Below are 13,766 nucleotides of genomic sequence, written 5' to 3'. Positions count from 1 at the left end.
TTTAGGACAGAATGTTTTTTGAGTCATCAGCTCTCAGACTTTCCCTCCCATTTTCTAGTGTCACCAGAAATTCAGCTGAACAGAAGCAGATGAGAGGGACACCCTGCACCCCCACGTGAGCTTATGGCTTTGGGACACCCACAGAGGGAGGGCTGCTGGAGTTGGTACAGGAACAGGCAGAGACCAACAGAACACTTTTCAGAGGTTCTTATTGGGGTAGTGAGAAATGGTTTCACCTCAGGGCACAGGAGTGACGTCAGGAGAATGAGGCAGGTTTAGAGGAGGGACATGAATCCACCCCACACACCAATGCCACTGTGAATTACACCCGAAAGGAGACTCCCAGATGGAAAGAGCGAAGCCAACAATGGAGCGGATTTTAGTAGCGAGAAGTCCTCCGAGTTGGTTGTTGGAGGGCAGCCTTGGCACTGCCCAGTTCCATGGGGTGGAGGATGGAGCCTGCTGGCAGCAGGGCCCCGCTGAGAAGGCAGCAGGGGTGCACCTGAGCAGCCCTCCCACCCAGCTTCTCGCCTGCTGCCACTTAGGCCAGCAGCCAACAGCCTCAACAAAAGCCTTTTCATGGAGAAACGAGTGTGAGGAAGGCTTTGGTGCCTGAGCTGGTAGGATGGCAGCGCGGAGCATTTTCTCCCTCCAGCGCAGATGGGTGCCGGGGCGGATGGATAAAGGATGGACAGCAGGGCAGAACGGCTGTGACGAGCAGGAGCCAGCAATGACGTCCCCGCTCCACAACACAGGGCGGTTTTGACTAGGCTTCTACAACAACTCATCTACAAGATACATTCAGCAGCGGCGTCAAGTGTTGTGGTTGGAAATACTCTGTTTGTTTCCTTTCCCTCCCCATCTTCAACCGGTGGGGAGGGGAAAGCCACTAGCTCCAGAGCACACCTTTGTCTTTATTTTGTGACTTGATGGATGGCATGAGCCAGGTAACCTACATTGCCCGATGTAACTCCCGCCACAGAGATTCGTCCGTCTTTTGTCATATAGATGGAGAACTCCTTGATCAGCCGCTCCACCTGGGGTGAAAGAGCAGAGTTCAAACTGCAGGCCAACCTCCACTCTTGTTAGCAGAGTGCAAATTTACCCAGCTTGCCAGAACTGAAAGCAAACTGGGTGCCAGCAGACATGGCATCCTGCTCCCTGTGGAGCCAGCAGTGCACCCTGTGAACCCGGAGATGCCGCTCAGCTCTCAGGTGACACACAAACACCGCAGATCTCCAGCCAGGAGTCACCTCACTTGAGCTGACCTTCAAGGTCACCCCAGAACAGCACCAAGTGACTGCTTCCTTTGACAGATAAGCAGACTAGGTCTGCTTTCAACCTCTACAAGCACAGCAGGGAACAGAGCAAGACCTGGGTCCCCATGATGCTCCAGTGCTGAGGGCCTGGGGGATGTTCCTCCTGGAGGAAGAACTGCTGACAAGGGCTCATTTTGGCCCCTGCAGTTGAGCTCTTACTGACAAGGACTGTGAATGACACCTCGAGACCACAGGAACTCTGTTTACCTGCTCAGGCTTCAGCCCTGTGAAGCAGAACATGCCGATCTGGTCAGTGATGTGCTGCCAGTTGTGGGAGGATCCTTCTTTCTTGAGGTTGGACACCAGCTGATTCCGCATGCTGATGATCCGGTCAGCCATGCCCTTCACCTCTACGAGCCTGAGAAGTCAACCCAGGAACTGCTCAGAGCAGGCTGGCACACACCAATGCTGCTTCCTGCCCCACAACTACCAGAAAGCAACCTCTCCACCTGGAAGGGCCTCATACCCCCAAAACACAGGGCAAGCAGATAAGCAAAGACTAGAGAATGTGAACCTGGAGCAGCTGGGGAGCTGCTTCTTTCTCCTCATACCAGAAGGTGACTTTTTATTTATTTATGCCATAGCTGTTGGACACTACTACAAGAGTATCAGCATCTCTCAATTCTGAAAGCCATGGGTGAGTAGGAGGCCTCATGGCAGTACTGCCCAAACACAGATAAAATAACATCTGCAGATAAATGAGGAGTGCAGGGGTACTCCCAGCACAGGCAGACATCCCAGCTCCAGGGCAGCACAGCTAGGAGACGTCTCTGCTGGTCCCTGGATCAGGCACAAGGGCCAGCCTGCCAGAGGAACAGCTCCCGGCAAAGCCACAACACACAGCAGGCTTTGTTCTGCCAGGCCAGCTGCCGGCAGGGACTCGACACCCAGTGGCTGGGAGAGCAGCACAGGCTGACACCAGGAAGCAGGCTTAGGGCATAAGGGTTACATTCCTGGGTCTTATTCCCAGGGGGCTTATGCTTCCACTGCCCCCACGTGAGACATGCTACATGGCTACAATGACTCGTCAGTCTTTTCCACTCCTTGGATAGGCAGCTCCTACAGCCCTCAATGCTAGGGGAGCTTTATCTCCTCCTTTACAGTGTTTTTTGTCTTGGTAACACAAGGGAAACTTGCTTGTGTCAGGCTGGACCGATACCAGCTGATGCCAAGACACGAGCAGGGATTTCTCCACAGGAAAGGGGTGGCACATGGTTCTGACTGCAGCCCTGAAGCTAAGAGCTGCCCACAACAGCAGCAGGCAGTAAGCACAGCACAGGGCTGCCACAGAGACCTTGCATCTCGCTGTTGTGAACATTAGGGGTTCCCTCTTACCACTCCTTCCGTAGGTCAGGGGTGTTGAGGATGATAGAGGCAATGCGGGCTCCGTTCAGGGGTGGGTTGGAGTACATGGGGCGGATGAGGATCTTCAGTTGTGACTCGACCCTCTTGGCTTCCTCTGCATCACTGCAGATCACCGTGAAGGCACCCGCACGCTCTCCTGAAAGGCGGGCAATCAGGTGTATGCAGTATGCAAGCCTCTGCCCTTGCATACCCAGGGCTGGGGCAGGACTTGTCCCAAAGCCACATCTTTTTAGTGTGGCCCTGATCCCTAGGAGGGTCTCCACCAGCTCTCCACCAGCTCCCAGCGGGTTCTCTCTTGTGCCCCAATCAGCACTGCAGGATCAACTCAGGCAGCACAAAGACACAGGCTGCTAAACCCCAGAGACCCTCCAAGAGCCCAGATGAAACCACTTCCACACCACCTGCCCTACTCACCATACAGCCCCATGTTCTTGGCGTAGGACTGTGACAAGACGACGTTGATGCCCTGCTCGATGAAATACCGCACAGCCCAGGCATCCCGGTTGATGTCCCCGCTGGCAAAGCCCTGGTAGGCCATGTCAAAGTACACAAGGAGGTTTCGTTTCTGCCAGCAAAGAGGGAAGAATGTCACAGGAGCTGAACACCCCTCCAGGAATCAGGGCAGCAGGCTGAAAGAAGCCACTGCAGGCAGCAGCCTGCTCACCTGCAAACTGTGCTCCTCCAGAAGTAGAGCTGTTCCCCTTTGCCACATGAGAGGCAGCCCAAAACCCACAGCTACCCAGCACACATCAAAACAGCAGGTCAAGACCCTCCCAGCACATTTATGGGATGTGAGGTCTGGCCCAGAAGGCAGAATTAGGTTCAGCAGTAATAAATTGCTCCATTTCAGTGTCTCCTGTATTATTGGTTTCCAGGAAAACCACCTGGGAACCCTCTGGGCAGGTGCCAGCCCTCACAATGCCTCCAGGCAGATAACCCAGCCACACTGCCCCTCGACCAGGAGACTCACAGCCATCTGCACGCCCCAGAGCCCACCTTGGCATCTACCAGTTCTCATGACACTACTAAGGCCAAGCATCCTCAAGCCAAATTTCACTGGCTACAGCTTGGAGGAGCAACAGGGAGAAAGAGGAGAAAGATGAAGGAAGTACCTGCACCTATCTGTTTCCAGATGAAGCTGGTGAGAAGACAGCAGGCACTTGAAAGACCTTCCAGCATTTTTAACACACAAGTACTGGGAGCTCCCCTCCAGCTAGCACAGCTCACTCTTTCGACCCTGCTGCTCTCCTTTCAGGTCTCCCTACCCCAGCTTCCTGGCAAGGTGCCAGAAGAAAGTCTGATGGCCAGCTAGAAGCTTTATGGGTGCATTTGTCTGGCTCCTGTCTTCAGTACTCCTGTACATGACACCCATCCTGGCCTCAGAGAAGGAAGTAACCTCTAGTGCAGTGAAGCCCAGAAGCCATCCATGAAAGCTCAGAGGTGTGTTTTTTCCAGGACCAGCACAGTACCCCTGGGACACTACTGCTCACCTTCACCATAGCTGCCAATTCCTTCCATTGCTCCTGCCGGGGATCCACCCCAGTGGGGTTGTGAGCACAAGCATGCAATAGGATGATGCTCTTCTCTGGAATTTTCTAAGGAAGATGTTACAGAGAATGAATTATTAATTACATCTGAGCACTCTCCTCAGCAGCTGATGAGACTTTTGCCCTAGAAAGCTTAGATGAGCTCTGCAAGGCCTCTAGCCTTGCTTTGGTGACCTCAGGCATCATATTTAGGCTAAAGCAAGAAGATCATCCATCTGCCCACATCACCCCTCTGCTTCCAGGCATGAAAGGCAACTCACGGAAATGTCATCCATGGCTCCAGAAAAGTCAAGGCTGCACGTCTTGGGGTCATAGTAGCGGTAAGCCTGAAGTTGCAAGCCAGCGTCACGGAAAATGGGTGTGTGATTGCCCCAGGATGGTTTGGGTAGATACACATCACGGCTAGACTTGAAGAACCGTTGCTGATCAAGAGAAAGACAGAATGTTCAAAGAGGTTGACCAGATTCAAGCAGTTAGAAAACTCCAAAGAGTCAGCTGCAATTAAAGTACATCTTTTCCTTCCACCACCAGCCAGGGACTCACCAAAAAGTTGGCTCCAATTCGCAGAGATCCAGTCCCAGAAATACCCTGCACAGTCACGTACTGTAAGGACAGAAACAAGTAGATGAGCCTGAGAAGCCAGGGTATGATACAGGGAAAGCCCAGTCACTATGACAGCACTGGCAGAAGCACAGCAAAATGGGGACATGGGGCTGGAGGAGACTGCATGGGTTTGTGACTCCAGTTGCAGGGAATTGGGACCCGCCACAAGATCAAATCTGCTCCTTGGGAAGGGCTGTTTCACCCCAGCCTTCAGAGGAAGCAGTTATCCTTGGGCCTGGCAGGCTGGCACCTCAGAGGCATGAGTACCCCTGCCAGTTCTCCCACTTTTGCCGGGCACTCATGTAACTAACAGTGCATCAGACAGCGCTGCCCACCCCCTGCTTCCCAGCCTGCTCCTTACCCGGCCGCTCTTGAAAGCCTCACTGTTTTCACCCAGAGCCAGTTCTGCAGATGCCCGGGTGAAATCCGCTAGCCCTGCAATGGGCAAGTACTCCTTGTCCATCTTCTTGGATGCTATCATGGCCTCCGCCTGGGAAGTAGGACACACATTCAGCAAGGAAGACATCCCCATGGAGAGGATGGTGGACAGCTCAAGGTCACTTCACATTCACTCGCTCAAAAGGGGCAAAGGTTGGTTTACAGAAGCTTCCTTGCAGAGATCAGGGCTCCTTCCAAGCAAAGGGCAGCAGTAAACATTTCAGGTGAAACCCTGCTTTTACCATGGGGCACAGTGCCCAGCAGCTGTGCCCAGCAGCCACCAGAGCCCTCAGTGGGTGCTACCATCGGTCAAGCAGAGCCAGGAAACCTGATGCTAAAGGAGAACACCACTTCCACCCCGTTACAAGTCCACAATGCTGCACAAGGACACATGTTTCTTTGCCCAAGCAGGAACTGTCCTGCAGAAAGGTGAGTTGACTTACTGAAAGGCAGAGGCAGAGATTGTCTCTACACAGGGAGACACCCCCAAACCAGGTAGGGTAGCAAGCCCTTTGTAGGGAGTGTTATTGAACTAGATAGAGCAGTTTAAAAAAAAAAATAAATAAAAATATCCAGAAACTCTGGCCAATTTTGAGAGCCACCTGTGTGAAAGGTAGCTCACCCAAACCTGAAACATGGTTCCCCCCAGCTTTGCTGATCTCTACTTCTTTCAAGCAAATCTCACATCAGAAACTGGTCCAAGTTCTTACCTAACACAGGATCAGAGAGTGGAAGCAAGAGCAGCAGATAAGGATCCATGCTCAGGAAAAATGTAGTGATGGGGAGACCTGGAGCACTCTGGGAACCCTACCTGTGCTCCCAGAGCAGTGAGACAGACCCTGGCAGCATTCACATACCACCAGGAAACTTTGTGACAGCATCCAGGCTCCTGGTTGTGACCCAGCTGCAATACACGCTGACACAGAGAGAGTGAGGGCAAGGGATGGCTTTAAACCCCACACTGATGCACAATGTATCCTCCCTACACCAAAGGAGCCAGTCAATACACGTGTTAGCCACCAGTTATTTAACAGCTTACTTCTATGCTTACAGCCCTGAAAGGCTCTGTAATCCCCTCAAGGGCAGTGTCTACATCCAGCTCCCTGGGCTGAAGTTTCAGACTGGCTTATGGAGAAACTGGTAACCACGGCTCAGCAGAATTTTAAGACTAATCGATCAAGGGGACAATGTCAGCTCTTTCCTCTCATGTTGGCTGGCCCAGGGAACATCAGCCTATTCAAGAAACACCTTGAAGTTCAGAGGAAAGCGGGGTTGGAGGGCTCATCGAAGTCAGCAATAAATTATGATTTACTCAGATGGAAACAGGACACATACTCCCTGTTTTATCTCCTACTACTCAACAGCTCTGTTGTGTCTCAAAAGCATTAGAACTGCTGTGGGAACATCCAGGAACACTGTCCTGCTCTATTAGAGACAAAGCTTGTTCTAAGGACCAAACCTTGCTTGGAAGCCTTCCCCCTCCCTGGCCCCAGCCCTGCCCAGTTGCCAGCACCAGGCTCACCTTGCGAACACAGTTCAGGACGAACGGCTTCCCATTGTCATCCCGGTACGCCCCCACACCCAGATTCATCTTCTTGGAGTTGGTGTCGCGCTTGAAAGCTTCTGTCACCCCCAGGATAGGGTCGGGGGGACCCATCTCCACATGGGACCACCATGAGCTGAAAGGAAAAAAAAAGCAGCTAAAAATTGGGCTTCTGAAATGGGCAGACACATGCACCAAGATGGCTAGAAAGAAAACCTGAAGGAAATCTTGTCTTTAAACCACTGAAAAAGGTACCAGCAGTGCTGAGAATTATTCAGGAGAAAAAAGTTCAAGTCCTTTATGCTCCATGATCTGGCACTTCATTTTACATTGCAGAATGGGCAAAGAGCCTCAGTTCACTGTGGCTGAAGGTAACTGACTCCCTCCAAGTTGTTAACATATAGAAATGGTTCTGCTTGCCTTATTGTGCTGACACCAGAAGGCCCCAGGAAACAGAAGTCTTAAACCCTTATGCTCTGGCCAGATGCCATCTCTTCTCAGCCTACAGGCAGGGTCGCATAGGTTAGTCCCCTCCAGGGAACCTCAGCCAGACTCAGGCAATTGCACAGAGTATGAGCACAGAACCTCTTCCAAACTCCTGGAAGGACTCTTGTGCATGAGAACTAATCTGCTTTTCCCGCAACACCGCCTGACCTAACAAAGGTATTTCCCTTCCCTGCCCTACAAACTCTGCCTCACTTGAAGAGGGATGTTGCAGCCAAATGCCGTTTTCCTGGAAACTGCAGAGGGCAATTTCTTCCCAGTGTGACAAGCTTCAGCATGAAGGCCCCTTCCCTTGCTGTCAAGCACAAAACCTCCCTGTGTCAGGAGGTGTTTTGTGCCCCACTCCCCAGCAGCCACTCTACAAACCACCTGCCTCTGCCCTGTTGGCAGGACATCCTGGAGACGGAGAGGCTTTCTTAATGTCAAGGGCAGACCAGACCATGCTATAAAAAGTAACCCGTTATTCTCTCTTTGGCCACAGCCCCTGCCCAGTCCCAAATCCAGGCTTTGCAGGTTTGTAGATAGCACAAGAGAAGCAGTGTTGTGGTTTTTAACCTGCCTGGCAGAGGGCTACAGCTGTAACAGCCCCCTCCTGAAGACAGGATTGCTAAAGATGACGACTCCACGCAGCTCTGAGCATCCTGACTCACAGCATCACACTGGCCCTTACCCAGACCCCTGAGCTGGGTGGGGGACAAAGCATGCAGCATGAGTTATTGGGTTTATACCTTCTGGGGAAGGATTCAGTCCTGATTACTAAAGGAGAAGCTCCCACAGGTAATGCTGCCACATATCAGCTTTACAAAGCTTTGTAGCCCAGGGAAGGCCACCTCACGTGAAGATAACAGGCTTTCGCAACACAGGGACACTGTCCCTGGGGCTGGATCCTGCCCCAGACCTCGAATGCAGCCTGGAGCCACCCCCGGGAGAGCCAGACCTCCTGCTGTGTGGTGACAGGCACAGCACATCTGAAGGCAGCAGGACCAGGGTTAAGGAAGGTCTAACACTTTCCTCTCCACTTCGTCCTTGCTTTGGGTCTATTTAGACCCAGTTTACTCACTCCACGAACATACTTTGAGCTAGCATATGTATACAGATTGCATCTCACAGAGCCCCAAACATCATTTGTCCTCCTGACTTAACTGCTCTTCCCATCAGCACAGTACTTCCAAAAAAAAAAAATAAAAAATCGCTATTTCTCCTCTTGAGAGACTCTGTAGAAAAAAGGGTAGCCAACATGTACAAGGCAGACCCACCTTGGGTAGTTTAAAAATGGAAGATGTGCTTAGCATTTTCTAGACCACTAACAAGTCTTAATTACCTCTCGGGTAAGTACAGGATCAATTTAGGAGGATGAGTCAGTCATGCCAGCAACACACCCCCTCCAGAGAGGGCCACCGGCTGCAGCCTTGCAGAGCCAACCTGAGCAGGACATGCCGAGGGGGCTATCGGGGCAAAGCCCTACTGCAGGCTCAGGCAGCACAAAACACTGCTTTGGAAAAGCCCTCCTGGCAATGGAGGGACAGGGAAAGACACTGCACAGGGGTGCATCCCTTTGCAGTTCACTTGGTCTACGATGATTTTGGTATGGAGGGCTGCAGGAGCCCAGTCACCTGTTTAAAGAGTGCTGCTTTTAAGATGGTGACAGCACCCTCTTTCTGCCGGGTTTATCACCAACCAGCTTACAGTTTGGGGTATTTAGGTCCTGATCCTGCAAACCCTTAAGCAGGGTACTGGGCTCTAATATACTACTGCTGCAATTAACACTGGTCCTGAGGGCATTTAACTAAGCTGCAGCACTCTGGAGAGTTAAGTACTTTCATTCTGAGTTGGTCTTCCTATCGGCTTAAGGCAGCAAAGGGACTGATTTTAGGACTGATTTTCTGGTTCTCAGCTTGAAGGTTTTGAGGTGAAGGCCAAAGACTCCTCTGCCATTCCCCAGGACATGAGCTTTCAGAGAGACAGAAGAAAAAAGTCCAGGCACACACCACGATACCTAAGAGATCACAGAGGCAAAGCTTTCTAGACAGGGGTTTGAGAAGAGATCCACTGGGGATCCGAGGCCACTACTGGGGATCCGAGGCCACAAGTCCTAACACACCGCTACTCTATGTTAATGTTGTCTCTGCACTACATTATATTTTGAGCAATTAAAAGAGCATTGGTCACGAATAAAGGTCAAAGTTATAAACTGCACATCCTCCCTGCCAGGCTGGAAATATTTCAGTGTGGAAAACTAAACAAAGGTAAGTTTAAGTTGGGGTTGAACTACCTGAGGGGCACCTGATGTAAGCCAAAGAAAACATGTTTTCCAGCTATGGGACCTGAACAGAGGCGGCTTGAGTTGGAGTTTAGATGCTGAGCAGACCTGGTGTTCAAGTAATCTCTGTACTTTTCAGACAGGCTGGTCTTCTGAGCTTAACGCAAGAGCAGTGTGACAAATGGGAGAGAGAAAGAGGGTAGAAAAATGCACCAGAACTGTGTAAACCAGCAACACTCTTTAAAAATGTATGTGGAACTCACAGCCCAAGCTGCAGAGACCTAAGAGAGTGCTTATGGACTCAAGCCAAGCCCAGAAAGCAAGTTTTCCTCTTGGTAAGCAAGCATTTACAAGTCCAGTGAAGGTTTCCATTGTGAAGAGGCCAATTCATGTTCCCTGAGGTACAGCCACATAAGATACTGGATTTCAAAACCTCTGCCAAAGCCCCTGCAGCAGTTTTGCAAGCAGGAGCAGAGCAGAGGGGCCAAAGGTGATGCTGTCTGGATACCACAGCTAAAGCAAATATTTACACAAGAACAATGCCAACAGGCTGCTCTGGCTACTACTGTCCTTTCAAGCCTAAAATTTCATTGCCCCAGTCAGCTGCTGCAAGCTTCCCACCAAGCAAAGCATTTAAAATAGCTATCTCCTTATGCATCAGAGCAGCAGACTGAGTTATCACCTTAATTAGCATTTGTGTGTCAAGGGAGCCATTTTAATCATTTCATATCTCTGCATCTCTGTCCTGATCTCACAAAGACCATTCTCAGCACAGAGCAATGGTAACTGCTCCAAGCACCAGGCAAAGCTGCTGAAGATAAAAAAAAACAAGAACTGCTAATCACTGTTTGGCATCCCCTGTAAGGGGATAAAGAGCCACTCTTTGGGCACAACAGGGGCCGTGCACAAAGGCTCTTTATAAAAGGGACAACCTGCATCTCTTTTAGGTGACCTTAATTCAATTCAGTAATTTATAGTTTGCTGTATAACAAGCTTAAGAAAAGCAAAGCTATTGGCAGTGGGCTTGCAGACCTTTCAGAGGCTCACTACAGTCCAAGTGCAGGAAGCACAAGTTCTAGATAGCTGTTCCCCAACATGTGCTGAGAAGAGCCAGCAGGCTACCTCAGAAGAAGCAAAGGCTGGGAGCATTCCCCTCACAGGTCAGCGAGGGGCCATGTTGTACAGAACAGGGTTAATCAATATGTAATAGTCTCCTCTATCTGCTGGAGTGGGAAAATAAAACCCTACTGCTTTCCCGCTCTGACAAGGTCTGGGAACTGTTCCTTAAAGCTTCCTGAGCCAATATGGACCAGGAGTCAACAGGCTCTGGAGAGCAGCAAGGCCTTGCCTGGACCCCTCAGCATGCTCTGCTCCTTGGCCTGCTGATCATGGTGGTGTTCCCTGCCAGTGCCCGATGTCTCTCGGGTCAGCTGTACTTCGTGGAGCTGTTCTGGGGCTCCAGCTGCACCCTGTGTCCTTCCACCCATCCCTCTGCTGGCTTCAGTGACAGCGGAGCCCAGAGCTGCCAGTGCAGAAGTGATCCACCCAGAAACACCCTCGCTCCCACCCAGCCCGCTCACGCCAGGTTTTGCACACCTGAAGGCAGGGCTCTAGCGCAGGCAGTGCTGCACACCGGCTGCACCCCCCAGCCCCATTTCACCGTGCAGGGCTCCCTCCATTCCCACTGCACGGTGCCCGCCAGGCAGCAGCACCCCAGCCCCATTTCACAGTGCGTGGGGTCCCCTTGGCTGCATCGCTCCATGCGCCCCGACTGCAGCGCCCCTGCCCCGTTTCACAGCACGGGGGCCCTCCATGCCCTGCTGCACTGCGCACCCCCCAGCAGCACCCCGGTCCCAGTTCTTGGCGCAGAGGGTGCCCGCAGCCCCACTGCTCGGCGCAGAGGGTGCCCGCAGCCCCACTGCTCGGCGCAGAGGGTGCCCGCAGCCCCACTGCTCGGCGCAGAGGGTGCCCGCAGCCCCACTGCTCGGCGCAGAGGGTGCCCGCAGCCCCACTGCTCGGCGCAGAGGGTGCCCGCAGCCCCACTGCTCGGCGCAGAGGGTGCCCGCAGCCCCACTGCTCGGCGCAGAGGGTGCCCGCAGCCCCACTGCTCGGCGCAGAGGGTGCCCGCAGCCCCACTGCTCGGCGCAGAGGGTGCCCGCAGCCCCACTGCTCGGCGCAGAGGGTGCCCGCAGCCCCACTGCTCGGCGCAGAGGGTGCCCGCAGCCCCACTGCTCGGCGCAGAGGGTGCCCGCAGCCCCACTGCTCGGCGCAGAGGGTGCCCGCAGCCCCACTGCTCGGCGCAGAGGGTGCCCGCAGCCCCACTGCTCGGCGCAGAGGGTGCCCGCAGCCCCACTGCTCGGCGCAGAGGGTGCCCGCAGCCCCACTGCTCGGCGCAGAGGGTGCCCGCAGCCCCACTGCTCGGCGCAGAGGGTGCCCGCAGCCCCACTGCTCGGCGCAGAGGGTGCCCGCAGCCCCACTGCTCGGCGCAGAGGGTGCCCGCAGCCCCACTGCTCGGCGCAGAGGGTGCCCGCAGCCCCACTGCTCGGCGCAGAGGGTGCCCGCAGCCCCACTGCTCGGCGCAGAGGGTGCCCGCAGCCCCACTGCTCGGCGCAGAGGGTGCCCGCAGCCCCACTGCTCGGCGCAGAGGGTGCCCGCAGCCCCACTGCTCGGCGCAGAGGGTGCCCGCAGCCCCACTGCTCGGCGCAGAGGGTGCCCGCAGCCCCACTGCTCGGCGCAGAGGGTGCCCGCAGCCCCACTGCTCGGCGCAGAGGGTGCCCGCAGCCCCACTGCTCGGCGCAGAGGGTGCCCGCAGCCCCACTGCTCGGCGCAGAGGGTGCCCGCAGCCCCACTGCTCGGCGCAGAGGGTGCCCGCAGCCCCACTGCTCGGCGCAGAGGGTGCCCGCAGCCCCACTGCTCGGCGCAGAGGGTGCCCGCAGCCCCACTGCTCGGCGCAGAGGGTGCCCGCAGCCCCACTGCTCGGCGCAGAGGGTGCCCGCAGCCCCACTGCTCGGCGCAGAGGGTGCCCGCAGCCCCACTGCTCGGCGCAGAGGGTGCCCGCAGCCCCACTGCTCGGCGCAGAGGGTGCCCGCAGCCCCACTGCTCGGCGCAGAGGGTGCCCGCAGCCCCACTGCTCGGCGCAGAGGGTGCCCGCAGCCCCACTGCTCGGCGCAGAGGGTGCCCGCAGCCCCACTGCTCGGCGCAGAGGGTGCCCGCAGCCCCACTGCTCGGCGCAGAGGGTGCCCGCAGCCCCACTGCTCGGCGCAGAGGGTGCCCGCAGCCCCACTGCTCGGCGCAGAGGGTGCCCGCAGCCCCACTGCTCGGCGCAGAGGGTGCCCGCAGCCCCACTGCTCGGCGCAGAGGGTGCCCGCAGCCCCACTGCTCGGCGCAGAGGGTGCCCGCAGCCCCACTGCTCGGCGCAGAGGGTGCCCGCAGCCCCACTGCTCGGCGCAGAGGGTGCCCGCAGCCCCACTGCTCGGCGCAGAGGGTGCCCGCAGCCCCACTGCTCGGCGCAGAGGGTGCCCGCAGCCCCACTGCTCGGCGCAGAGGGTGCCCGCAGCCCCACTGCTCGGCGCAGAGGGTGCCCGCAGCCCCACTGCTCGGCGCAGAGGGTGCCCGCAGCCCCACTGCTCGGCGCAGAGGGTGCCCGCAGCCCCACTGCTCGGCGCAGAGGGTGCCCGCAGCCCCACTGCTCGGCGCAGAGGGTGCCCGCAGCCCCACTGCTCGGCGCAGAGGGTGCCCGCAGCCCCACTGCTCGGCGCAGAGGGTGCCCGCAGCCCCACTGCTCGGCGCAGAGGGTGCCCGCAGCCCCACTGCTCGGCGCAGAGGGTGCCCGCAGCCCCACTGCTCGGCGCAGAGGGTGCCCGCAGCCCCACTGCTCGGCGCAGAGGGTGCCCGCAGCCCCACTGCTCGGCGCAGAGGGTGCCCGCAGCCCCACTGCTCGGCGCAGAGGGTGCCCGCAGCCCCACTGCTCGGCGCAGAGGGTGCCCGCAGCCCCACTGCTCGGCGCAGAGGGTGCCCGCAGCCCCACTGCTCGGCGCAGAGGGTGCCCGCAGCCCCACTGCTCGGCGCAGAGGGTGCCCGCAGCCCCACTGCTCGGCGCAGAGGGTGCCCGCAGCCCCACTGCTCGGCGCAGAGGGTGCCCGCAGCCCCACTGCTCGGCGCAGAGGGTGCCCGCAGCCCCACTGCTC

The 13,766-nt window shown here is 56.0% G+C and overlaps 1 protein-coding gene across 1 annotated transcript in view; it reads right to left on the bottom strand.

Moving 5' to 3' along the window:
- Positions 1-13,766, bottom strand: part of LOC113484558 (aspartate aminotransferase, mitochondrial) — an 18,733-nt gene continuing 4,967 nt past the window's right edge. The window contains exons 7-15 of the mRNA XM_026856978.1: positions 6,795-7,031; positions 5,196-5,324; positions 4,775-4,834; positions 4,492-4,653; positions 4,175-4,279; positions 3,099-3,249; positions 2,655-2,820; positions 1,527-1,677; positions 1-1,037 (exon numbers count right to left, since the gene is read on the bottom strand). Coding sequence (XP_026712779.1) covers positions 915-1,037; positions 1,527-1,677; positions 2,655-2,820; positions 3,099-3,249; positions 4,175-4,279; positions 4,492-4,653; positions 4,775-4,834; positions 5,196-5,324; positions 6,795-7,031 — 1,284 coding nt within the window. The 3' untranslated portion in view covers positions 1-914. The remainder of the gene's footprint in view (positions 1,038-1,526; positions 1,678-2,654; positions 2,821-3,098; positions 3,250-4,174; positions 4,280-4,491; positions 4,654-4,774; positions 4,835-5,195; positions 5,325-6,794; positions 7,032-13,766) is intronic.

This window comes from Athene cunicularia, assembly GCF_003259725.1.
Source record: "Athene cunicularia isolate RWA chromosome 11 unlocalized genomic scaffold, athCun1 chr11_part1, whole genome shotgun sequence".
NCBI lineage: Eukaryota > Metazoa > Chordata > Aves > Strigiformes > Strigidae > Athene > Athene cunicularia.
Note: the sequence above shows the minus strand (reverse complement) of the source record. Positions and strands in the feature narration are given on the sequence as shown.